This window comes from Mirounga leonina, unplaced genomic scaffold, assembly GCF_011800145.1.
Source record: "Mirounga leonina isolate KUSES-001 unplaced genomic scaffold, KU_Mleo_1.0 Mir_151, whole genome shotgun sequence".
Lineage (NCBI taxonomy): Eukaryota > Metazoa > Chordata > Mammalia > Carnivora > Phocidae > Mirounga > Mirounga leonina.
The window spans coordinates 95436481-95464290 of NW_023270377.1; the positions used below are offsets into that span (position 1 = coordinate 95436481).

At 42.5% G+C, this 27810-nt stretch overlaps 1 protein-coding gene across 1 annotated transcript; it reads left to right on the forward strand.

Annotated features, from left to right (window-relative positions):
- Positions 1-5710: 5710 nt before the first annotated feature.
- Positions 5711-12414, forward strand: LOC118011689 (cell wall integrity and stress response component 4-like). Its single transcript, XM_035006546.1, has 3 exons — positions 5711-7903; positions 11259-11758; positions 12270-12414. The coding sequence occupies exons 1-3, from the start codon at positions 7760-7762 to the stop codon at positions 12412-12414; spliced, it is 789 nt and encodes a 262-aa protein (XP_034862437.1). The 5' UTR covers positions 5711-7759.
- Positions 12415-27810: the final 15396 nt, after the last annotated feature.

Sequence of the window (27810 nt, forward strand, 5' to 3'; positions counted from 1 at the left end):
TTTTGGCAAAAAAAGATTGCACAGAAATTCAAAATGCCAGACACCCACCACAATTATAAGTCAATACATTTTCGTTGGGTAAATTTGATAAGAGCTTAACCCTTCATTAGTCTGGTACTTTGACCCTTATACAGTGTTACTTCAATTTCACAAGGGAAGAGAGAGAGGGTCCAAGAAATTAGGGAATGCACCCAGGGTCATAGAGCCAGAAAATGGTGCACTTGACGTCTGTGCCCAGCTCGGTCTTCTGCCTCCAAGGACATTTTTCCTCTGCGTGGGTGAGACCTTGCATTAAGTCCCACTGCCTGTCGGGGTAGGTGTTCAGAGTGAGAAGATGACATTATCTTACTAGGGTCCCAGCGGCACAAACACTTGGAAGAGGGGCTTTGGATGGGCTTTAAGGGGCCCCTCCCCATACTCCCTCCTTCCTGCCCTCTATACCCTCCGTCCTCCATGGCTCTGCTACCCAGCTGCTCCAAGTGGTCAGCACTGCAGCCCTCTGACCCAGAGGTTGATGGTGGGGACCCAGGATCTCTCTGATCACTGTTGGTCTTTCAAATGTCTCAGATGGAACATCTCAACAGCAAGCCTTCCTTTTGCTAATAATGATTTCCCTTGTGGCATAACTGATGAGTTATTATGCCAGTAACCACACAGACAGACAGACAGACAGGCAGACACACACACATTCTAGGGGTGGGGGTGGCAGGGAAGAAGGGGAGTGAACCCTGTCCTGCCTCATGGTGACCTTCCCAGTGACCATCCTTTCCTTCTTTCTCACTGGGCTTCCATAGTTGGCACATGCCAGGTGGGATTAAATCAAGCTCCGAAGATTTTCCCCTCTACATTTATTTTGGCAGCCAGCCCATCTCAGCATATTACAGGATTTAAATGAGAAGGTGACAGGCGTCTAATACTGGTTATTGTTTTAAGAGAGAATGTATTTCGTGTAAGTGATATCTTCCATGATAACAGCGTTGGCCAAGCAGACTGGAAAACCACATTTCTTTTTCCTTTTTTTATTATTATGTTCAGTTAGCCACTGAATAGTACATAGTTTTTGATGTAGTGTTCAGTGATTCATTAGTTGCGTGTAACACCCAGTGCTCATCACAGCACGTGCCCTCCTCAATACCCATCACCCCGTTACCCCCTCCCCCACCCTCCTCCCCTCTGAAACCCCCAGATTGTTTCTCGGGGTCCATAATCTCTCATGGTTCATCTTCCTCTCTGATTTCCCCCCCTTCGGATTTCTCTCCCTTCCCCTGCGGTCCTCCATGCTATTGCTTATGTTCCACATATGAGTGAAAATTACATTTCTTAGTCTGGCTACTACACTTGCATTTACTGGGAGATAGTGCCTGATGCTGCTCCATTCAGTCACTGTTCACTTGGAAGCTGAGCCCTTTTGGTGAGGGGGAAAAAAAATCTGCGCTCCACATGATTTCACTTTTAAGCCACCTACTTGGATGATTTGAGCCACACCAGCAAGATTGCTCTGTCCAAATTTCAAGCCCTGTATTTGGGTGCCACTGAGTTGACGATTCCAATCCTTGGGTTCAGCATTGTCTTCTCCCGAGGATGTTTGTTTTTTATTTTATTTATTTTATTTTTATTTATTTATTTTTAAGATTTTATTTATTTATTTGACAGAGAGAGACACAGCGAGAGAGGGAACACAAGCAGGGGGAGTGGGAGAGGGAGAAGCAGGCTTCCCGCGGAGCAGGGAGCCCGATGTGGGGCTCGATCCCAGGACCCTGTGATCATGACCTGAGCCGAAGGCAGACGCTTAACGACTGAGCCACCCAGGCGCACCAGGATGTTTGTTTTTTAAAATCTTAACTTTTCTTCAAGGATAAACCCATTAAAATCGCTAATGTGTTTCTCTGAGGGTTTTCCAAATTGTTTTCCTCTGTTAGAGGGGAGAAGTGGAGGCAACAGGGTGCAGGATTCTGAGAGGGAAGATTTTGTTGATGTGTGGAAATGACTGTGAAAAGGAGATAAGTGAGAGCATGGGGGGAGCTGTCTCCCTGACCTGCCAGGGTGAGTGCCGACTCTGGGGAAACACTCAGAATACTCTGGGACTTCATTTCCTCTATTCCTGGGGAGTTCTAGTTCTCAACAATGATACCCATTTTAAAGATGAAGAAACTGGTACTTAGAGAGCTCAAGTGAGTTTCTCAAGTTCAACGGTAACTATGCGAAACATTCTGGAACAGAACTCAGATTATTTATTGTCTGTTTCAGTGTTCTCTTCATAATAACACCCTATTTTTCATTATGCTTAATATACGTACAGACATTTTTAAGGATCAAGCACCTCTTGTGTTTGTATGATTTTTTGTTCTTGTTTTTAACTTCTCATGGCTAATTATTCCTTAAAAAAATCTTTAGTCAAGCTTTAAAAAAAGTACTAGAAGAGGGACGGTTGGGTGGCTCAGTCAGTTAAGCGTCTGCCTTCAGCTCAGGTCATGATCCCAGGGTCCTAGAATCGAGGACCCACGTCTGGCTCCTGCTCAGCGGGGAGTCTGCTTCTCCCCCTCCCTCTGCCCCTCTGCCCCCCACCCTAACACTCATGCGTGTGCTCCCCCCCAAATAAATAAATAAATAAATAAATAAATAAATAAATAAATAAATAAAATCTTTAGAAAAAATACTAGAAGACCCACTTGCCCAACAATTCCAGTAGAAAGAGGGAGGGGGGATAGTTTTCATTCTTAGTAAAAACATCATCTTTTATATTCTTTATTTTTTAAGTTCAAAATGAATCCAGGACGCACACAGGTTTAAGAAGGCAAAGTACCCTTTTATCTTTCTCCTAATTTTATCCCCATCAAAATAAATGTTCTATCTTTCTTTCTTTTCTTCTTTCTTCTCCACCATTCAAGCAATCGGCCAAGTTGGTTCTTCATATCTCAGATGAGTGGTGAGATGGAGTATGAAGCAACCAGTAAAGAATTCCTGGTTTGTTTTCGGAGCCCAAGCCTCTGAGAGAACCAGGAATGCTGGCAAAGGCAACAGAAGAAACACTTCTCAGGGGGAAGGTCTGGGGTTGCTTATGGATCCAGAGCAAGCATCCCTTGTCCACAGGTTAGCAGACTCCTGGAGCTGAAGGGACCATGACAGCAAGAGCACTGGTGGCTGGTGGAGCCAGTGTGGACAGGTGGCTGATGACCAGCTTCCTACCCCTGCCCTGCTCTGTTTCCCTGCCTTACATAGGACCTTGGACCTGAGGCCCAACTGGGGGTGGGGAAGCACTTCCAGAAGTCATGTTAAAAGAATATCCTAGCCCCAAACTCAATTGTTCTAGACATATGTCTTTATCTTCTGCAAGCCTACTTAGAGTCACATTTGAGACTGTCTCCATAAGCTGATGGAGAATAGAATATTCTATATTTCGTTAAAGCATACATAGACAAATGAGATCATATTATATATATCTCCTGGTAATTTCCTTTTTACCTTAATAATATACCTCTTTCTGTGACATCAAAGAAATAATTTTTGTTTATCTTTTTTCCAGATATATAATATTAAATGGCATGGATGTTTTTAGTATTTCAGGTTCTCCAGGGGTTGGCAAAATCAGGCATGTGCCTATACAGACAAATTGAATGGCAAGTATGGAGACCCAGAGCAGGATTGGAGAGCCCTCTGCAGGCAGGTGGTCCTCACATTGTGAGGGGTCCAGCTCTGTCTTAGCCCCTCCTTTCCCTGTCCAGCCACTGCACTAATAGTTTAGCAGCAGATGGGAAGGGGGAGCTCCGCAGACCTTGTCACCGCTGCCTGCATTTGGCACAGGGTGCAGGCTGAAATAGCACATCCTTTCTAACTCCCTGGCTCGGCAGTTTTTTGTTTTTGTGATTAATGTCCAGTGCAAAGGTGAGTAATGTAGCAATTCATTGTAATTCGAGTTATGGGGAATATATGGACTCCTTCGCTCAGCATCACCTTCTCCAAGTCCTTGTCACATAAAAAGAATCATTACATTGGGAATACACTGCCATCAGCCACAAGACCAAGCAGAGATACAACTCACGTGCCCCAGCTATCTCCACTGCTAGCAATGCGAGCCCTTCTTTGTAGAACTGGACGATGCTAACCAGACTCAAAGGGTAGAAAAGAAAGCTCTCCATGTCTACTCTTTGGCTCTACCTGTTTTTTTTTTTTTTTTTTTTTAAAGATTTTATTTATTTATTTGACAGAGAGAGACAGCGAGAGCAGGAACACAAGCAGGGGGAGTGGGAGAGGGAGAAGCAGGCTCTCCGCGGAGCAGGGAGCCCGATGCGGGACTCGATCCCAGGACCCTGGGACCATGACCTGAGCCGAAGGCAGACGCTTAACGACTGAGCCACCCAGGCGCCCCTGGCTCTACCTGTTTTAACTACTATCTAAAAATGACCAGTCAAGTCTAAATGACCCACAAGTCTAAATGACCCTAAATTCATTTCAATTTTATATTGTATTATTATCACCTCAAAGTGACCTTTGAGCTCCCAGGAGAAGTTTGGGAGTGGGGTGAGGGGAAGAAATCTGGTTGGCCAGCGTAGGAGGGCCTCGCACTCCAATAGGTCCCGGAGAGCATGGCTGCTGTCCCCTTGGGTGGGGGGCAGAACAGGTGAGTAGATGAGATGCAGTTGAGAGCCTTCATACTGGCTTCCAGATTCAAGGGAAGTGGTAAGATGCCTGCAGGCCTGAGGACCCCAACTCTGCCAGCTTTGGAAGTAAGTGCACACCCCTTGGGGTTTCCATAGCTCTATAGGAAAGGGGGTGGAATGCAGTGAATCTGGATTGCCTGTTCTGTCCTCTGAGACTGCAGTCATGTTGTGCGGGTGTTCATATCAACTGGAAGTATTTCTAAATTCGTTAGCTGGTGGGGTCGGAGACCTTGGGTTCTTCTTTTACTAATGCAAGATAGACGTATCAAAGTTAGAAGGGTAAAAGTGCACTTGGATGGGGTTGAGCAGTATTATCATCTTTACGGAAAAAATGCCCTGCCCGTGGAGATGGTGCTGGAAGGTAAGGGAAGAGAGGAATGAGCTCAGCCCCTATGGATTACCTGCATTTGGCAGGTAAGTCCCTGTTGATGCACTGTGGGTATGTACGTGCCTCCATGTGCATGCATGTTGAGGGACAAGAGGAGCGGGGCAAGCCTCCCTGACCCAGGGCACCTGGTCCCACTGGGATTTCCTGCCACACCCGGGTATCTGTCACTCAGATCTAGTCACCAAACCCACCAAGGCCCTGGAAGGGCACTGAGCAGAGGTGGGAAAGTCTCCTTCCACTAGCCCCTTTCACAGTGCTGGTGCCAGCCCCTGCCTGCGCAAATGGACCCCGTGCATCGGATCTTGAGCCCAGGTTATTGTTCCCAGAGATGTGTGAACAGCAGTACCTAGCTCCCAGGAATGACAGCACGTGTTACCTTTAAAAAACCTCTCTTCAATTTTACAGCACCCACATTTCAGGAAGAAACTTTGTGTGCAGTGTCTCTTCTGCTCTGCTGCCCCGCTCCCCAAGCCACATCGAGGCTCCATCCATCTAGCGTGGTCTGATTGAAAATTCAATTCAACTCACTTCAGATATGCATTGAGCACCTTTATGTTTGCAGCAAAGTGGTAAAAGCCATAGGGGATACAAAATAAGTATAAAGCACATTTTTTGTCTTCAAAAAAAGTCTGCTGTGCTATAGGGAACATCATGGAGAAACAACAAGAGACCAACTTGAGACAGAATATATTTACTCATCAGAATGTGTTGTTCTGACATTAAGTGCATTGGATGTTCCAGAAAAAGAGATCTCAGGGAGGGCCAGACTTGTCAGGGCAGAAAGGCATCTTGAAGGGGCTGGGAGCTGGTTTGGGGCTTTGAAGGATTGGGAATGTTCAAATATGTAGCCAGATCACATGCAAAATTTTTCCTGTTATTTCAGGTTTTCTACTGAAGCCTTCAAGCTGAAAATAACATAACCTAATTACTTGCACTGTCTAAGAGCTCATGAAAGAGCTGTCTGCCAGGGCTTACTTAGAGGTGGCCTGGATGTCCTACAGTCCTCACTGGCCGCTCCCCAGTTCTGTGCCCCTCACGCCCTCCTACCAGTTTATAAAAGCAGATTATAAATGTGAGAGGAGGTCTTTACTGGGTTTTTTAGTAGTAGGTGGTCTGCCTGGTACGAATGGGGGATGTTTTCTCTCCTCTCCATTTGGAAGAGGGTAGGGTTGTCCTCACCTCCCCTAAGACAAGAGAGAAGAAAGCCTGGTGCCCACTACTGGGCTTGATGCTTGCTGAGGAGTTGAAGCTGTAGGCCCATTCTGGGGCTGTTCCTGGCACAGAGCACAGTGGGGGAGGTCTTGGGAGAACTTGGCACAGGTCCCCGGATGAGAGAAGGTATTGTGAGCATAAAGACTGGTACCCACTTCTGGCAGGGGAAACTTGGAAGGAGGGGGAGGAGGGGAACAGCCTGTGATGTCAGAGCTGGGGGCTGCCTGCGTTCCCACCACATGGCCTGCCAAGGATTGGTCAGTGTCCTGTGGACCCAGTGGGTGCTGTGGAAGAATATAGAAGCAGATTGAAGAGGGTGGCCTCCTGGGGAAAGACTCCGAGCCATGCAAAGCTATGGGGTGTATGAATGAGAATAGGTGAGGGGAGACATATTCCAGGAAGGTGGTGAGGAGCTCATCCTTCTTGTTCAGCAATCATGCAGCATGGAGGTCCCCTGGGAGAACTCCCCAAACCCACATGTGGCCCCAGTGTGGAATACCTGTCACATCAAGGCTGTTGCTGGTAAAGGGGAACAGCACGAGTTATGGAAGAGGGGCTCTTTCTCTCATGCTTTTCCAGCCCTTGAGGAGGAAGAGGGAGGATGGAGAGAGGGGAGGAGGAGTGCGGGGACCGACCAGGCTCTTTCTCTCTCTGTGCTATGGGTCAGGCCCCCAACTGGGAGAAGGGGAAAGCCTTTACATCGCATGGGAGACTAGATTTGATTCTTCCTGGGCAGGACTTCCTAGCTCCTGAAAGGTGAGTCTCAATGGTCCAAATGAGACTCTTCTTTATAACTGATAGCACTGAACAGCCCTGAGAGCTGTTGTCCTAAGATGCTATCAGGGGGCAGGCAGGGAGAGGACCCAGAGTTCTACTGAAGGGCGTCTGCCGCTGGCACCCCCAGGAGGGCCAGTGAACTGATTTCAGAGAGACAGGAGCACCAGGAAGGGCAGTTCAGGAAAACACAGGACCCAAGTGGGAGCCATGGGTGGGGTGGGCCTGGAGTGTTGGGGGGTCTCGGTGACTTTGTCTGGTTGGAGGGGAGGGGACAGCAGAGACTCACTGTGGGAGACTTGAGATAGGACTTCCAACATTTTTGAGAGGATTGGCAGCAGGAGGGGCTAAAGCAAGCAAACAAACAAACAAAAGGAATATCCCACTTCTCAAGCAGGTTTCCTGGGAAAGGCTCATTCTCCACAAAACCACCTCCTCCTTCTTTCCTGAGCGTTTCTAGCCACCAGCCAACATTTCTCCCCAGTGCACACTAGTTGGTTTGTTGTTGCCACATGGGTTTGAGAGTCTATCTTCTTGTAATATTCTCATTTACCCATTTGGAAACAGAGGCCCAACTGAGGGGGGTTCCTGGAAGGAGGGACGCTCCATGCCTTTCTTTTCCAATTCCCACAGGGGCAGGAAGACCCATGAGCCTGCACTTGTGTGACTGGATTTAAGTCAACTTGGACCCAGAGATGAAAGTTTAATTTCTTGTTTTATAAAATGAATGAGGAACAAGCAGGAGACAGAAGGCATTTTGGTTTGTGGGGCATTGGAAGAAGTGACCCACCATGGTTTCCTGAAGAGTGGATTTCCAGAGGGTTTTAATTATGATCACCGAGCTACAGCTTGGAGAGACACGGCTGCTCAAGTAGGTAGCTGTCTGATTTCTACTGCTGTCTGGCTGGCTTGCCTGGCCTCCTTAGCAGTCCACAATTTAGTCTACACTCTTGGGGGGCAAGAGAGGCCTTGTTACTATAAACCAAATTTATTCTGACTTTGAGCTTTAACTCTCTAGAGGGTAAGAAATTAGGTCTCAATCGTGTTTGGAAGGATGCTCCATTTCCATGCATGCATAGAAGGATCTGGGCAGTGGTTTTGGCAGAAGGGCCTCTGGTCTCTAGCCTATCATTGTGATAGCTATGATTCTCATTGTTCAAACTCACATGGTTTATTGGAAGTTGATTGGCTTTACTGCTTCCCTGTCAAGCAGTGGCATGCCATCTTTAGCTACCGTTCCCACGGTCACCTCTCTTAATATTCTGTCTCCCCAGCATCCCTGAGCCAACTCCAGTATCTCTCCTTAAGGGGCTGCAAAAACTTATCTCCTTTGCAAGACTCTTTTGGAAAGAGCTACCAGCTGCTTTTGATATGGCTGCTCCTACATGCCCAGCCTAACCCCATCCACTGCTCTGGGACCACGCAGCCTAACTGCTTCACCGAGTCATGGGCTTGGACACAAAAGTCTGGATGGAGGAAGAGAGTCCCTCTCCCCACAACCCCCCCAACACAAAAGCACACAAGAAAAGGCAACACCAGGCCTGGCTCCTTTTTTGTATTTGCTGGAGAGTGGAGAAGGAAAATACCTAGAGTTATAAGTAAGAAACCACAAATACATTATCCTGTCACATCTGTCTCATCTTTAGAGTCTAAACAGTGAATAAGCTAAGGCAATTCCCTCAGAGACTTGCTTTAGCTGTCCCTGAGTGCTGTCAGCAGCTAATGTTCTTAGCAAAGAAGGTATGAGTGCAGTGGTCCTATGGAGCGGTCTGGGTTGAGCTGAGTCCAAACATCAACCATCAGCCTTCACTTCCATCCCACCTGTGGGTTGCTGCTCAAAATATATGAGAGAATTTGACCATGACACCTTACGCACTGTCAAAGACAAAAACCAAACAAAGAAGTTGATTTTATTCAGCCTGTTGCAATAGGGAAAGTACCCCAGATCTGAAGCTCAGGATGTCTTAGGAGAGTGGATTTGCCTTAGACTTTTACAGGGAGGGGTAAGCACATGGCAGATGGGATGATTTATAATTAAGGTTGTATTTTAAATAGGGGAAGCTTCAGTCAGCACAAGAAATGTTTTTCCCCTGTGGCTAGCTAGTTTCCAGGGAACAAACATTTTGAATCATTCATGAAATAAAGAATGGGAAATTGGAGGGGCATCTGGGTGGCTCAGTCCGTTGAGCGGTTGAGCGTCTGACTCTTGATTTCAGCTCAGGTCATGATCTCAGGACTGTGAGATGAAGCCCTGTGTCCAGCTCCATGCTGGGCGTGCAGCCTGCTTGAGAGTCTGTCTCTCCCTCTTGCTCTGACTGCTCCCCCCAGTCCTGCTCACTCACCTGCTCTCTCTCTAAAAAAAAAGAAAGGAAAAAAAGAGAAAAGAATGGGAAGTTGGAGGGTCTAGGTTGAATGGTGTCCCCCTAAAAGATGTTGAGGTCCAAACCCCCAGTATTTGTGAATGTGTCTTATTTGTAAATGGGGTCTTTGCTGAATGTAATCAGGTTAGGATGAGGTCATAGGGTGGGCCCTAATCTTCGAGCCAAGTAATGCCAAAGATTGATGGCAACACTAGAAGCTAAGAGAAAGGCATGGAATGGGAGGTTCCCTATAGTCTTGAGAGAACATGGCCCTACCAACACCTTGATTTCAGGCTTCTAGCCTTCAGAACTGTGAGAAAAAATTTTTCTGTTGTTTTAAGCCACCTAGATGTGTTTCTTTGTTATGGCCACCCTAGGAAACTAATACAGTCTGTGCCTGGTAAAAGGGGAAAAGTATGTGTTCAGTCTTGTCAAAGGTAAACAAGGGCAGCATCGTGGTCTTATGGGAGTCATGATAAAGTGTGTCTTGCATAAGTCATGTGCAGAGGACATTTTTGTGAAGCCATTTCGGGAACACAAAAGGGTGGGGGGTTTCTTATCCTCACTGAGAACACAGGGCTCAGTATTGTGAACCCACTTAAAACCCATAAATGGATTTCCATTCCTACCAGTTAAATTCCAACCTTCCTAGTCTTGATATCCAAGGGCGGGGCCTCCGAACCCCACCGGCCTTGTCTGCCTTGCTTGTTACTCTTGCACTATCCACATGCCTCCCTGTGTGATTCCACAAACACACCTGGTGGTTCACTGATGTGTCTTTGTTAGTGTCATTACTTTTGCCTGGAACATGCCCTCTCTCTCTTCTTTCTCTCCTTTAGTTTCACTCAGCTTCTATATCCATTTCCCTGAGGAACCTACCCTCACACCTGTTTCCAGGTCTCTCTGGGATTTAATGGAAGCCAGGGCTCACCTCTGCAGAACACTCTCCGCCCTGGATTGGAGTCAGGTGCTCCCATTGCTGTCTCTCCTGCTGGGCTGTAGGTTCCCTGCACGCTCTGCTTCTCTATCTTGCTGCAAAGCTCACTGCTTGGTACAGAGAAGGTGATAAATAAGTATTTGTTGAGCTGAAATGAACTCTATCTCCTTCAGACACCTCTCCCTGACCCTTGGAAATGTTTCCTCTTCAACATGTCATGTTATTATTTTTTTTTTCCCTGAGAGCCCCTTCGCTTCTAAGTTCAGCCCTAGCAGAGAGGTGAGGTCTGTATTTTCAGGTTTCATTGCTTTCTCCATAGAAGCATTCCATTTAACAATTATAGTATTCCAGCTACAACCAGAAAAAAAAAATCCTCTTTCTTTGCATAGGCTTAAAAGAATATTTTTATCTCAGCACAAAAGTATTGCATGCTCATTGCAAAATAAAGTTTGGAAAAATATAGAAAAGCAAAGAAATCCAAAAACATGAAATCATCTATCATTCCACAACCCAGAATTAACTATGTATTGATGTCATATCTCCAAACAAAGTGATTTTCATGTTGTACATTCTATATTGTAACCTGATTTTTTTTTACTTAACATTTCGAGATCAATCTTCCACATTAATAAATACTCATTTTTGTGAAAAGCACAAATGTTTTTCAGGAAGGAACTTTTCCATCTAGAGACAATTTCACTCTTCTGGTGAGAAAATCCCTTCCCCGCCTTTTTGAGGACGAACATATTTGGCTAAAAATCCCCCACAAGTTTGGAAATGTTAGAAGTATCTCTCTTGGAAGGTGATATTGAGATTGGTTGCTAAACATAATAACTAAATTAAAAAATAAAATGAAGAAATGTCTAATCTAGAAATGTCGTTTCTCTTTCAGTTCCAATGACTGTCTTTTTAATGTACTCCTGTGTTAGGAACCTAGAAGTGTGTACCTGTGGCTATGCAAGAAGGCACCCATCATTTCCCCAATCAACTTCACCACTGTCGTCATCATCATCACCAACATCATCCACACGAGCATCATCTTCACCGTTGTCTCCAGCATCATCACCACCATCACCACCACCAGCATCTCCTTCACTATTATCACCATCATCTTCCACCAACCACCACTACCACCATCAGCAGCATCACCATCATCAACTACCAACATCACCCTCACCACCATCACCATCATCATCACCACTACCAGCATCATCTTCACCGTCATCATCACCACTACCACCATGAGCATCAACATCACCACTATCACATCCTCACCATCACCACCCTCTTCACCATTATCACCATCATCTTCATCATCACCACCGCCCTCAGCAGCATCACCATTATCAACCACCAGCATCTTCTTCACCACAATCACCATTATCACCATCATCATCATCATCATCACCACCACTACCATCTCTTTCTTGTCCTCTCTTCCTCTTCCCCCTGCTCCTCCCCCCCCTCTCCTTTTCCTTCTTCTCCCCTCTTCCTCATTCTATTCCTTTATTATTTTCATCATCATTCTCATTCCCATTTCAACTTGCATCATTTAGAGATCTGGGAGTTATATGAATACTGAGGTATACGAGAGCAGGAGAGATGATGTTAAAAATTGCTGGAATACATTTAGAATTTTTTCCTGAACTATTTTAATCTCCAGGGCTGATTTAATTCTCTGATGTGGAAACATGACCTGTGAGATAATCTTGATGTAACAGCTTTCCTTTCAGTCTGATCAATTTTTAAAAAAATTTCCAAAATAGCATTAATAAAGACAAGTCAGAGATAGTATATTTTACTCATCTGCATTTATATTTATCTAACTCACACACCTGCTTAATGTGTAAAGGTCAGGCTTTTAGACAGAAATCTCACGTGGATCTCCCTGAATTATGTAGAAGTTTACCTGGCTGGATAATTTGTATGGCTTTTTACAGAAACTATAGAGAATGCATTCCAAGTCATAATATACAAATTGGCGTTTGTATTTTCTCCTCTGAAGAGGGCAGTGACCCTGAGAAAGATGTCAGTACTGATACCACAGAGCAGACCCCACGTAAGAGCACCTGGTGTCTCCAGTGATTGAAATGATATATTAATGAGCTCTTATTCTCAGTGACATTTTACCAGGAACCAATTAACTGTAGTAATTACATGTCTTCCATTGCGCGCTCTGAAATGTGAAGTGCACGGGTGTTGGGTTGCTGTATTTGTTGAACATTTTTTTTCCATGTGACAACCCTTTAAGCGTTAAAACTTTGAGTCATTTATTATGTTTCCCTTGCCTTCTGGGTGTCGCAGAATGAAGGAAAACCTTGCAAAGGATGAGTTTATAACCACACAGATACTGGTGCATGTAAATGAGCATAGCCCAATACTAGAAAGCCTCACCAACGCTGTGCTTTAAGGGTGGCAGAAAATACAGAGGGGAGAGGGCACATGGCTAAAAACAGAAAGAGTTCACCCTATATGTTAAAAAAAAAGAAGAAGATAGCAGGAAGGGAAAAATGAAGGGGGGGAAATCGGAGGGGGAGACGAACCATGAGAGACTATGGACTCTGAGAAGCAAACTGAGGGTTCCAGAGGGGAGGGGGGTGGGGGGATGGGTTAGCCTGGTGATGGGTATTAAGGAGGGCACGTATTGAATGGAGCACTGGGTGTTATATGCAAACAATGAATCATGGAACACTACATCAAAAACTAATGATGTAATGTATGGTGATTAACATAGCATAATAAAAAAAAATTAAAATAAATAAAAAAAAAACAAACTGAGGTTTCTAGAGGGGAGGGGGTGGGGATGGAGGTTCGCCTGGTGATGAGTATTAAAGAGGGCATGTACTGCATGTAGCACTGGGTGTTATATGCAAACAATGAATCATGGAACACTACATCAAAAACTAATGATGTATGGTCATTAACATAACATAATTAAAAAAAAAACAAATAACAAAACAAAACAAAGAGTTCAAACTTCAAAATAAAAACCAGATAGATGGCTTAGGGAAGCAGAGATTGAATAAGGGGCTCTGGTTAGTTGACTTCTAGATAATGGGGTGAGGGCTGGTAAATGGAAAACTTTTTTTTGTTTGTTTTAAAACTGTTGAAAAAATTTCAGAAATACTGCAGTTTGGATTTCTAAAGTAAATAACCCTTTAATACTTCACTTCCCTCACTATAAAATTTGGATAATGATTGTATTTGCCTATTAAGTTTGTTGTGAAGGTAAGTTAATATATGTACAAGTACTTAGGATGGTACTGGATAGATTGTAAATGCTCAGTGTCAGTTATTATTGTATTAAATCTATTGAACATAATTTGACATTCTAAAACTTGGAAGTTATAGATGGAGCTGCACACTCAACTTTTAAAAAATAGCGTATAGTGTTTATAAGATATAACATATAATTGGGTAAAAATGAAAATAGTACACAGTAATGAAAAAGCACAAGAAACTAAAACTAGCTCAGATCTCACACATTCAAAGATAACCACTGTTAAAATGTTTTGGGAAATCCTCAATGTCTCTACAAATAAATATGAATATATTCACAGGTAAATACACCTAATTTTATACTTTTGAGTCGTAATATGCTCTTCTGTAAGTGACCTCTATCACTTACACAGTGTGTCCCAGATGTTTTTTAATCAATCAATATGACTTCCATCATCATTTTTAGTCGATGTATAATATTATGGAGCATATATATCATAAATCATTGACTAGCCCCCCTCATGATGAATATTTGAATTGTTTTCTTTATTTTTTTGATATTATATACTTTCTTATAAATTCAGAAGTATAAGATAGTTGGGTCAAATGGTTATACATTTTATATTTTGAATCATATTTTTGCACTGCTCTTCTAAAATGGTAAAGCTAATTTATACTCAACGTGGGTAAGATTTGCTAGGCAGAAGTTAAGAGGTTGATGTCAGGGAAGAAGGATATTTTAAATAGAAGGGACAATGTGAGCAAAAAGGGAGAATGTGGAACTATTCACTGTATTTGGGGCAACTTCCCCCCTTTACTTGATCTTGCTATTTTTCACTCCACATTTTGTGGAACTCTGTATCTTATATCAGCTGGTATAGGTGATAGTCATTCTTCTAAAAGGTATGGTGTGGGTAAACCCTGATTTATTCGATTATTTTAAAAAATTTATATATTTATTTTTATTTAATTTTTAAAAAAATATTTTATTTATCTGGCAGAGAGAGAGAGAGAGATTGAGAAAGAAGGCACAAGCAGGGGGAGTGGCAGGTGGAGGGGAGAAGCAGGCTCTCTGCTGAGCAAGGAGCCCAATGCAGGACTCGATCCCAGCACCACGGGATCATGACCTGAGTTGAAGGCAGATGCTTAACTGACTTAGCCACCCAGGTACCCCTTATTTAATTTTTTAATCTTTATTGGTTAGTTACTTTTTTTATATCAGTGTTTACTACTATGAACAATACTGTAACAAACGGTCTTTAAATTCAGGTGGTTTTATTTATTTTTGTGGAAAAACTCTAGGACTGGGTTTGCTGAATTGAAGAGTACATATACTTTAAATTTTAATCCATATTTTAATCAGCGTTTCCAGATTCGTTTCTCAAGAGGCTGTAACATTTCACACTTCTACCTGAAAGTACAGTTTCTCCACATCTCAACCCGTAATAAGTATGTTCCTTCTAAATTTATGCCAGTTTAATGGGCATAGCATAATTTTGATTTGCATTTCTTTGGTTACTGGGGAATTGGAGAACCATGCACATGCTTTTGGCCCATATGGATTTGCTTATCTATGAATGAGACAAAGGCCTTATTTCTTTTGTTCTTTCTTTTCACTCCTACCTTAAAATTAAAAAACAAACACTTTTCAAAGTAACACATGTACATAGCAAAAAATAAATAATACAGAAGCGTTTATAATGAAAGCAATAACCACTTGTCCTATCCTCCCTCACTCTTATTCCTAATCCTCCAAGTCAGGCCACAGAATCCACATTAGCTTATTTAAGCAGTAAGTGATTTATATCAGGGTAATATGCAGTTTACAGAATTTCTACCTTCTTCAGAGAAGTTGTGGCAGAGCCAGGAATGAACATTTTATCCTGGAGAAACCTGCAAGAGCACGATGGGAAGCTTGGGCAGAAATACATTTGCGTGGCAGCCTCTGCTCAGCACCTATGATGTTAGGAAAGGGGAGCAGGATTTGTCCTCACCTGACTCAGGACACACCATGTCACCTCCTGTGGGCAGCTAGCTACTGAGAGCAGGGGAGGGGGAGCTTCTGACTTTCCGGTCTCCGTAGCACCCGGGCTCACAGGAAGGGGGTTAGCATGGGCGTTGGGTGAGCTACCGGCAGTGTCTGCCCTAGCTATATTCCTGTCTGTCTATCCGTTCCTTGTTTCTTTATTTTGTGGCAGTAACTCCCAGGGACATTACAATAAAAATGCGACTTGCCAAATGCCTCTCCTGAGCAAACTTCCTGAAACCTGTCAGAAAATGTATTGATTTCTTCCCTTGTCACCACGAACCATTTGTCTGAAGATTTGAATTTTAGATTCAATATTATAATTTTCGGCAGGGCTTTGAAATCATGGCTCATTGTCTTCTAAATAATGTTGCTATTGAGAACTGAGATTTGCATTCCCTTGTAGGTGAGGCATTTTGTTTGTTTAGTTGGTTGGTTTTTAAAAAAAAATTTTTTTTTAATCTCTGTGGAGACTTTTGTGTCTTTTCTCTCATTGTGGTGGTCTATAATTTTGTGAAGATGTATGCTCAGCCCTCATTTGGCTCTCTCAAAAGAATTATCTGGCTCTTCAGTTCGGGAAAATTTTTGTTGATTATTTATGCTCCTTAATTTATTTTTCTGTTTTGTTTTTTTTTCTTCTCCTCCTAAAACTGTTGTTAGATAGATGTTGGGTCTTCTGGATTTATCTTCCGTCTCATTCATATTCTCTACCTTTGTCTCTTTGCCTTAGGGTCTGAAGTTGTTCTCAACTTTATCTAGGCTACCGGTTGTATTTTTGTCCTACAAATCACTATCTTATTTTCCAAGAATCTTTATAGAATTTCTCCCTTTTCATGGTAGACTATTCTGTTTTTTTTTTTTTTCTTTTATTTTAGAGAGGAGGAGAGAGAGAGAATGAGAGTGGGGGGGAAGGGCAGAGAGAGGGTGAGAGTAGCGAGGGGGCGGGGAGGGGCAGAGAGAGAGAATCTTGGGGAAGGGCAGAGAGAGGGTGAGAGTAGCGGGGTGGGGGGGCGGGGAGGGGCAGAGAGAGAGAATCTTAAGCAGACTTCATGCCCAGCACTGAGCCTGACTCAGGGCTCGATCTCAGGACCCTGAGATCATGACCTGAGCCGAAATCAAGAATTGGATGCTTAACTGACTGAGCCACCCAGGTGTCCTAACTACTCTTGTTTAACGAATGTAAAACCTTTAAAATCTTTGTGAGGATACTAATCAGAAACTTTCAATCCCCCCCACCTTTCCTCTGACATTAGTTGTTCTGTGTGTTTTTCTTGATCTTTCTCTTTTGTGAGGGAACCCAGACCTTCCCCTGCAGACTGATTTTTTTGGAGAATGTCTATCCAGCTTTATTCTGGGGGCAAACATTTCAGTGTTACCAGTTGTCCTGATTGCAGTGTGTGGCACCAACTTGTGTAGCTGCTTGGAACTATCTCGTATATAAAGCCTTATTTCTTGTCCTGCTTCTCACTGCACTCTATATCTCCTTATCCATGTGCTAGGCAGAATAATGGCCCCCAAAGATGTCCAATCTTCATCTCTGGACCTTCTGAATACGCTGCCTTACCTAGCAATAGGGACTTTGCAATGTGATTAAGTTAAGGATCTTGTGATGGGGAGAGTAGCGTGGATTATCCAGGTGGCTCAAATAATCACAAAGGTTCTTCTAAGAGGTAGGCTGCAAGGTCAGAGTCAGAGGAGATGTGACAATGGGAGCTTTGGTGGGGGGCTTGGCCACAAGCCAGGGAATGTGGACAGCCTCTAGAAGCTAGCAAACACACAGAAACAGATTTTCCCCGAGGATCTCCAGAAGGAACACAGCTTTTGGTTTTAGCTCTGTAAGACCCATTTCAGACTTCGGAAATTGCTCCTGAAGTGCAAGATAAGATAATTGGTGTTGGTTTAAGCCACTTCATTTGTGGTAATTTGCATACTCCAAGTCATGGGAGGGTACGCCTACCTCCCACACCACGGACTTTGTTCCTCGGCATATTCTGGCTGTGGCCTCGTCCATCTATTTATGGACCAAAACAACCTCATTGCCTTTTTAATTTCTGGAAGGTTATAGCATTTCTGATTGGGCAGTGGTCCACCCCTCTCTATTCCTAGCACTGCCATGAGATGGTTTTCTTTTCTGTTTCTTTACAGCCATACAGTAGGTTTGAGAAGGATGAAAAAAGGTTATCAGGGTGCTCTTGGAATCAGTGACACGCCAATGAATACTCGGGTTTACAGAATGCGTCCAAAGCCTTATTATTTTAAAGTCACAGCTGTCAAAGATGACCCATCAAAAGGAATTCTTCTGGCTCTTCCTCCAGCTCCCTGAAGCCTCACTTTGGTTCCACACAGGCATTTGCGAGACAGCTGGTAGAGATTAGCAGTGCAGGCTCTGTAAATTATGCAGGGTGTTTCTTCACAGAAAGATAACTGGAGTGAAGCCGCAACCCAGCCTCCTAAGCACCAGGCTCCAAGCCACAGAGCCAGCCATGCAGCCATCTGATGCGAATTCCAGCCAGGTACCGCTTCACTCTGGGCCCTGGGCCGGCCCTGTGATGAGAAACACTGCTTTTCTCCAGGAACCTTTGGGAAAGTACTCCGAAGTTGCGCGGGCCTGCCTGGGAGCCTGTATTCTGGAGCGGTGATTGCTGTCTCTTGGTCTGCTCCTGCAGGCACCAACCTTATTTCCTTGTTAAGGTTCATTACTTGACTACTGAGTTCAGTTCTCCCATTTCTTCAGGTTCTGCAACTTCCTTGTGCTTCTTGGAGAGAAGTCATGTATCTAGTGGGTTGGCGGCCTTGACATTAAAGAGGGAGAAACTTCGATGTTCCCCCTAGCATGGGCACAGTGACAAAACACAGCAGTTGCTTCACCAGCCCTGTCTCAGACATGGAAGGTAAAATGTCACTTTAATAATTTTATTGTTTGGCTATTTCTGTCATTGGAGGAATAGTAGAAAGTGTCCAGGTTGTAGAAGACAGGTCTGAGTTTAAAATTCAGCTCTGCTGCTCCCTAGCCATGTGATTGTGGGTACACTTCTTAAACCTCCATAAATCTCATTTTTTTCCCTTTCAGTTAAAAAGGTGGATAAAGGGGGTACCTGGGTGGCTCAGTTGGTTAGGCATCTGCCTTGGGCTCGGATCATGATTCCAGGGTCCTGGGTCGGGCTTCCCGCTCTGCGGGGAGTCTGCTTCTCCCTCTCCCTCTGCCCCTCCCCTGCTCCTGCTCTCTCTCTCTCTCTCTCTCAGATGAATAAATAAAATCTTTAAAAAAAAGGTGGAGGGGCGCCTGGGTGGCTCAGTTGGTTAAGCAACTGCCTTCGACTCAGGTCATGATCCTGGAGTCCAGGGATCGAGTCCCGCATCGGGCTCCCTGCTCGGCGGGGAGTCTGCTTCTCCCTCTGACCCTCCCCCTCTCATGTGCTCTCTCTCAAATAAATAAATAAAATCTTTTTTAAAAAAAAGGTGGATAACATTTATAACATAGTCCTGTTGTGAAGATTAAATGAAGTAATGAACCAATGGTTGTTAGCACATAAATATTCATCCCTTGTCTGTCTCTACTCTAAGGGCTAGCAGTGTATTTGAGGATGCTAGCAAGAGCTAATGGTTCTCACATGCTTTTTATGGCATTTATTTTTTTTCTGATTATGAACATTATAAATGTAAGCTTATGTAGAGAATTTGAAAAAAAAAAACCCAGCAAAAATTATAAACAGAACTCTCACTATCAATCTCACCCTCTAGAGATAACTGCTATTAGCATTTTGGTATTTTTCCCACTGTTTTTATAAATAATGATAGAGCAGTTGTTCATTTTGCATGTAAAGCCGTAACCTGCTTTTCTCACTTACATGGACGCTTATCTTCTTGAGAGAGGGATTTCCTCTTTCAACAGCAGTGGGTGTCTAGACTAGGTGAGATTTTGGTACGAGGAAGATGAGATAGGACTGGGGGAGAAGCCAGAGACAGGAGGCAGCTTGGTCCTGTAAAGGGCAACATTTTAAGGTGGTGAAGTGTGATGAGTTGGTTTGGCAATCGATAACGTAATTGCGCTTGTGTTTCAAGATGGCATGTTTGGGAGTTTGAGAGGTTTAGTATAAGGGCTTGCTTGGGCCTGGCTGGACCTCATGCTCGGCAGGCCAAAGACAGCACCCTCATTCCGAGCTGAGAAGTCACCTTCATCAAGCTTCCTTCTGCCTGTACCTCTTCCTACGCTTTGTAGAGGATGTGTCATTTTGGATCTGAGCAACCATGCTGCTGTAAGATGCATGTATCAAGCCTCGACGAGGCATCTGCAGGAACAGGACAAGGACCTAGCATGTGACTGGCAATGAGTGCTTTTAGAGGCAAAGTCCAGGGGCCCCAAGGCAGTTACTAGAAAATGCCATTTAGCGACCAGGTTCCTCTCAGGAATCCGTAATGAGGCTCAGAGGGCTCTCTGTGTATCTTCTAGAATTCTGTGTACATATATTTTTCTAGGAAAATAAGATTTATACGGGAGTCTGTGCCCTCCTCCCAATTATTAAGAGCTATTGATCTCAAGGAAGAGGCAGAGTGCATATTCTGTAGGCAGTCTCCTGGGAAAAATGATTTTTTATTATTGAGCTTTAGGTAAGGATCAAAGAACAGAGAACCTGAAGTTATGTTCTTTGGCAAGAATCTGCAATGCAAATATTCAGTATTGCCAAATAAGGGAAGACTCATGTGCTTTTATGTCTATAATTATGCCTTCCTTCCCTCCTGCCTTCCTTCCTTCCTTCCTTCCTTCCTTCCATTTATCTATCCTCTAGCCCTTTAGATCTAATATCTGTTGAGAGACTGGTTTGGCTTTAGACAGACTTGTAAGTAATTTATCTTTTTATTGCTTTCTTCATCACCTACATAAAATTGGGATAGCTTTTTACCTCCTAAGGATTAAATGAGATAAAACATTTGATGTAAAGTGCTTAGCACAATGCTTAATATATAGTAAGTTCTCATTAAATATTTGTAATTCTAGTGATACTAATTGTTAACTATAGATGTATTATAGCTTTCAGGCCATTATAGACTCACAGGAAGCTCCTATACTGTCCAGATCTGCTTCTCTTCCTTGGCACTGTGCCATATGTTGGAATACTGAGTGTTAATGATTTCTGTCTCCATCCATGTTTCATTTCTTTAAAAATGAGCTCTTTCTTAAGGTTAACTTGTTAATTGATTGTTTATATATTAATTACTGATAACACTGAGTTAAAATCTGCCTTTAAGGGAAACTCAATGACTAGAGTTTTGTTGCAGTAACTCTCAGGATAGGTTGTGTTATGCTCCATTAACAAAAGATGTCAAAATCTTAATGACTTGGGGCATCTGGGTGGCTCAGTCGGTTAAGCATCTGCCTTCGGCTCAGGTCATGATCTCAGGCTCCTGAGATTGAGCCCCGCATCGGGCTCCCTGCTCAGCAGGAGGCCTGCTTCTCCCTCTCCCTCTGTCCCTGCTTGTGTTCCTTCTATCTCTGTCTCTCTCTCTGTCAAATAAATGAATAAAAATCTTTAAAAAAAATCTTAATGACTTGAAACAAGACAGGTTTATTTTATGCTCCTCCACATGTCTCTCATGAAGTGGTTGTAGGTTCTGGTTATGTATCTTCTCCTTGGTTGGCAAAGCAGCCACCATCTTGAATGGTGCAAGTTACTGTATTATTAGTGGAGAAAAAGCTCTCTGAAAGCTCTCCCACTGGCATTTAAATCCTCCAGCCTGGTGATACACGTGACTTTTGATTGCCACTCATTTGCTAGAACCAGTCACTTGACCACACCCAACCAAAGGAGTGGGGGTAAAAAGTATAATCCTACCATGTTCCTTAAAGTTTGGAGAACCAGAAATATTTGATGAATTTATCTATGACTAAAAATGTTGGTAATGACAAGATTTTAGGTCATGTATGGTAATCAGTTTTGAATATGCAGTCTATTTGACCTCCCTCAAGTCATGCTACATGAATGACCACCTCGCACAACTTCCATTAAAAAATGTAAATGCTTTGGAGACCTGTGGAGATATCCTGGGCTGTTGAAGAAGGAGAAGGAATTGCTTCTCTCCTTTATTCTTCTTAATCACTTTCAGTTTGGGTTGGGTATGTCAGGACTGGTATTGATATGCTAACAGAAAAGTGGTCTTTGGGGCATAATATTCTCCATGTATGGTATTTGAAATGGCATAAGGAAGAGTCTTTGCTGATAGACATGGAAAGGAGAGGGAGTTTTTAGCATCAACCTGGGACAAACTCTTTTGAAGGGGAGATGTAGAGGATTTCTTTTTCTTCAGGTGATCAAAAGCAATCCTGTGTGGAGTATGAGGAGGTAGCAGTACATCAAGACATTTTGGGTTAATTTTAATCTTACCCATATCCTCTGTGAGCTGAGATTTTTCCATTTCACAAGATACTGCTTTTCATCAATTATCTCTTGAATGTTCATAGTTATCATATGAATTTGGTAGAGATTTTTTGTTTTAGAGATGATAATATTGAGGTACATGAAGGAAAAAGAAGGAAAAAAAAAACCCTCAAGATATTTACTGAGCACCTGTTGTGTGCCAGGCATTCTCTGAGACACTTTCATATATATCATTTAATTTTAATCTCTCAATAGCTCTGTAAGTCATGTATTTATTACACTATGAAGAAAACTGAGGCTTACAACATTGAAATTGGTTGAATTTCAACTGCATTAGAATCAAGTTTCCCTAATTGCTAGCATCTTTTTGGGCCATGTGATCTCTTTTTTTTGGCCTCACTTGGGTTTGCCTCCTTGACACATTCAATTTGACTAAAATGATTAAAGTAACTTCCATCTTTTTTGGTGACGTTAATACTAGAGCATCATAGAGAGGGCTCTGTATTGAGAGGATTGAATGGGATGTTCTAAACATGCCAATGAGGGGTTAGGATTTTCTATGCCAGGGAAGCAAGAAAAAAAATCATCAGTGTGTCTGGCCTGATACTCAAACATTATTACATTCATTGGTCTTCTTTTTCCAATTTCAACTGGATTCAATACCCATGACTTTAATAATTTGTCAAAAATTTCCAAGATTCCTATTTATAGATTAACTAGGAGACATATTGGATTCAGCACAATGGTATCAGCAAGAACATTTTTAAATATCAAGGTGACAAGATTTGTTTACCCAATTTAACTAACACACACACACACACACACATATACCTATACACACACAGAGCCCTTAGGAATTTATCTGGAGTTTATTGTTCATTATTCAGTAGTCCTTGGCATTTCCTAATTTGGCATCTATGTCTTTTTTTTTTTAATTTTATTATGTTATGTTAGTCACCATACACTACATCATTGGTTTTTGATGTGGTGATCCACGATCCATTGTTTTCGTATAACACCCAGTGCTCCATGCAGTATGTGCCCTCCTTAATACCCATCACCGGGCTAACCAATCCCCCCTCCCCCCTCCCCTCTAAAACCCCCCTCCCCGCTCCCCTCTAAAACTATGGACTCTGTTTGTTTATCAGAGTCCATAGTCTCTCATGGTTCATCTCTCCCTCCAATTAACCCCCACCCCATTTTTCCCTTCCTTCTCCTAATGTCCTCCATGCTATTCCTTATGTTCCACAAATAAGTGAAACCATATGATAATTGACTTTCTCTGCTTGACTTATTTCACTTAGCATAATCACCTCCAGTCCCATCCATGTTGATGTAAAAGTTGGGTATTCATCCTTTCTGATGGCTGAGTAATATTCCATTGTATATATGGATCAAATCTTTTTTATCCATTAATCTGTTGAAGGGCATCTCGGCTCTTTCCACAGTTTGGCTATTGCGGACATTGCTGCTATGAACATTGGGGTGCATATGGCCCTTCTTTTCCCTACATCTGTGTCTTTGGGGTAAATACCCAGGAATGCAATTGCTGGGTCATAGGGTAGCTCTATTTTTAACTTTTTTGAGGAACCTCCACACTGTTTTCCAAAGTGGCTGTACCAACTTGCATTCCCACCAACAGTGTAAGATGGTTCCCCTTTCTCCACAACCTCTCCAACATTTGTTGTTTCTTTCCCTGTCCATTTTTGCCATTCTCACTGGTGTTAGGTGGTATCTCAATGTGGTTTTGATTTGGATTTCCCTGATGGCTAATGATGAACATTTTTTTCATGTGTCTGTTAGCCATTTGTATGTCTTCTTCAGAGAAGTGTCTTTTCATATCTTCTGCCCACTTTTTGACTTGATTATTTGTTTTTTGGGTGTTGAGTTTGAGAAGTTCTTTATTGATCTTGGATACCAGCCCTTTACCTGTAGTGTCATTTGCAAATATCTTCTCCCATTCTGTGGGTCGCCTCTTTGTTTTGTTGACTGTTTCCTTTGCTGTGCAGAAATTTTTATCTTGATGAAGTCCCAAAAGTTCATTTTTGCTTTTGTTTCACTAGCTTTTGGAGATGTATCTTGAAAGAAGTGCTGTGGGTGATGTCAAAGAGGTTACTGCCTATGTTCTCCTCTAGGATTTTGATGGATTCCTGTCTCACATTGAGGTCTTTCATCCACTTTGAGTTTATCTTTGTGAATGGTGTTAGAGAATGGTTGAGTTTCATTCTTCTGCATGTGGCTGTCCAATTTTCCCAGCACCATTTATTGAAGAGACTCTCTTTTTTCCATTGCATGTTTTTTCCTGCTTTGTCAAAGATTATTTGACCATAGAGTTGAGGGTCCATATCTGGGTTCTCTGTTCTGTTCCATTGGTCTGTATGTCTGTTTTTGTGCCAGTACCATGCTGTCTTGGTGATCACAGCTTTGTAATATAGCTTGAAATTGGTCAACGTGATGCCCCCCGCTTTGTTTTTCTTTTTCAACATCTCCCTGGTGATTCGGGGTCTTTTCTGATTCCATACAAATTTTAGGATTGTTTGTTCCAGCACTTTGAAAAATGTCATTGGAATTTTGATCAGGATGGCATTGAAGGTATAGATTGCTCTGGGTAGCATAGACATTTTAACAATGTTTATTCTTCCGATCCATGAGCATGGAATATTTTTCCATCTTTTTTGTGCCTTCTTCAATTTCTTTCATGAGTGTTTTGTAGTTCCTAGAGTATAGATCCTTTACCTCTTTGGTTAGGTTTATTCCGAGGTGTCTTATGGTTTTTGATGCTATTGTAAATGGAATCGTTTCTCTAATTTCTCTTTCTACAGTTGCATTGTTAGTGTATAAGAAAGCAACTGATTTCTGTGCATTGATTTTGTATCCTGCCACATTACTGAATTGCTGTATGAGTTCTAGTAATTTGAGGGTGGAGTCTTTTGGGTTTTCCACATAAAGTATCATGTCTGCGAAAAGAGAGAGTTTGACTTCTTCTTTGCCAATTTGAATACCTTTTATTTCTTTTTGTTGTCTGATTGCTGTTGCTAGGACTTCTAGTACTATGTTGAACAACAGTGGTGAGAGTGGGTACCCTTGATGTGTTCCTGATCTTAAGGGAAAGGCTCTCAGCTTTTCCCCATTGAGGATGATATTCTCTGTGGGTTTTTCATAGATGGATTTTATGAACTTGAGGAATGTTCCCTCTATCCCTATACTCTGAAGAGTTTTAATCAGGAAATGTTGTATTTTGTCAAATGCTTTTTCTGCATCAATTGAGAGGGCCATATGGTTCTTCTCCCTCCTCTTATTAATGTGTTCTATCACACTGATTGATTTGAGAATGTTGAACCACCCTTGCATCCCGGGGATAAATCCCACTTGGTCGTGGTGGATGATCCTTTTAATGTATTGTTGGATCCTATTAGCTAGGATTTTGTTGAGGACTTTGAAATCCATATTCATCAGGCATATCGGTCTGAAATTCTCCTTTCTGATGGGGTCTTTGCCTGGTTTTGGGATTAAGCTAATGCTGACCTCATAGAATGAGTTTGGAAGTTTTCCTTCTGTTTCTGTTTTTTTGAAATAGCTTCATTAGAATAGGTATTATTTCTTCTTTGAATGTTTGGTAGAATTCCCCAGGGAATCCGTCAGGCCCTGGACTCTTGTTTTTTGGGAGGTTTTTGATCACTGCTTCAATCTTGTTACTGGTTATTGGCCTATTCAGGTTGTCAATTTCTTCCTGTTTCAGTCTTGGCAGGTTATAGGTTTCCAGGAAGGCTTCCATTTCATCCAGATTGCTCAGTTTATTGGCATATAGTTGTTGATAACAATTTCTAATAATTGTTTCTATTTCCTTGGTGTTAGTCATGATCTCTCCCCTTCCATTCATAATTTTATTAATTTGGGTTCTTTCTCTTTTCTTTTGGCTAAGTCTGGCCAGTGTTTTACTGATCTTATTAATTATTTCAAAGAACCAACTTCTAGTTTTGTTGATCTGATCTACTGTGTTTCTGGTTTCTAATTCATTGATTTCTGCTCTAATTTTAATTATTTCTCTTGGAATGCATGGCTTAGGCATCCTTTGTTGCTTTTTCTCTAGTTCTTTAAGGTGTAGAGTTAGTTGGTGAATTCGGGATTTTTCTATTTTTTTGAGTGAGGCTTGGATGGCTATGTATTTCTCCCTTAGGAAATACTGCCTTTGTAGTATCCCATAGGTTTTGGACCAATGTGTTTTCATTCTCATTGATTTCCATGAATTGTTTAAGTTCTTCCTTGATTTCCTGGTTGACCCAAACATTCTTGAGCAGAGTAGTCTTTAGCTTCCAAGTGTTTGAATTTCTGCCAAATTTTTTCTTGTGATTGAGTTCCAGTTTTAATGCATTGTGGTCTGAGAATATGCAGGGAATAATCTCAATCTTTTGGTATCGGTTGAGACCTGATTTGTGACCCAGTATGTGGTCTATTCTGGAGAAAGTTCCATGTGCGCTCGAGAAGAATGAGTATTCTGTTGTTTTAGGGTGGAATGTTCTGTAAATATCTATGAGGTCCATCTGGTCCAATGTGTCATTCAAAGCTCTTGTTTCCTTGTTGATTTTCTGCTTAGATGATCTGTCCATTCCTGAGAGTGCAGTATTGAGGTCTCCTATAATTAACGTATTGTTATCAATATGACTATTTTGGTTAACAGTGGCTTAGGTAGATGGCTGCTCCCATGTTGGGGGCATAGATATTTACAATTGTTAGATCTTCTTGTTGGATAGACCCTTTAAGAATGATATAGTGTCCTTCTGTGTCTCTAATTACAGACTTATTTTAAAATCTAATTTGTCTGATATAAGAATTGCTACCCCAGCTTTCTTTTGAGGTCCGCTGGCATGGAAGATGGATCTCCATCCCTTCACTTTCAGTCTGGATGTATCTTTAGGGTCAAAATGAGTCTCTTGTAGGCAGCATATGGATGGGTCCTGTCTTTTTATCCAATCTGCAACCCTGTGCCATTTTATGGGAGCGTTTAGGCCATTCACGTTGAGAGTGATTATTGAAAGATATGAATTAATGGTCATCATGTTGCCTGTGAAGATGTTGTTTTTATAGATTGTCCCTGTAAATTTCTGTTGTAGATCACTCTTGGGGTCTTTCTCCTTTTATAGAACCCCCCCCTTAATATTTCTTGCAGGGCCGGCTTAGTGGTCACATATTTTTTCAGTTTCTGCTGGTCGTGGAAGCTCTGCATCTCTCCATGCATTCTAAATGAAAGCCTTGCCAGATAAAGTATTCTTGGCTGCATGTTCTTCTCATTTAGTACCCTGAATATGTCTTGCCAGGCCTTTCTGGCTTGCCAGGTCTCTGTGGATAGGTCTGATGTTATTCTGATGTTCCTCCCTCTGTACATAAGGAATCTCTTCCCCCTAACTGCCCTGAAGATGGTTCCTTGGTTCTAAGATTTGCAAGTTTTACTATTACATGCCGGGGTGTTGGCCTGTTTTCCTTGATCTTGGGAGGGGTCCTCTCTGCCTCTAGGACGCGAATGTTTGTTTCATTCCCCAGATTAGGGAAGTTCTCAGCTATGATATGCTCAAATACATCTTCTAGTCCTCTCTCTCTCCACTCCTCCCGGGATTCCAATTATTCTGCCATTGGACTGCTTCATGGTGTCACTTATTTCTCTGATTCTATTTTCATGGATTCTGAGTTGTCTTTCCCTGGCTTCCTCTTTTCCCTTTTTATCTATTATATTGTCTTCCAGGTCGCTTATTCTCTCTTCTGCCTCAGTTACCCTAGCTGTTAGGTTATCTAGATTAGATTGGATCTCATTGATAGCATTTTTAAGTTCTGCCAATTCACCTTTTATTTCTGCCCTTAGAGACTATG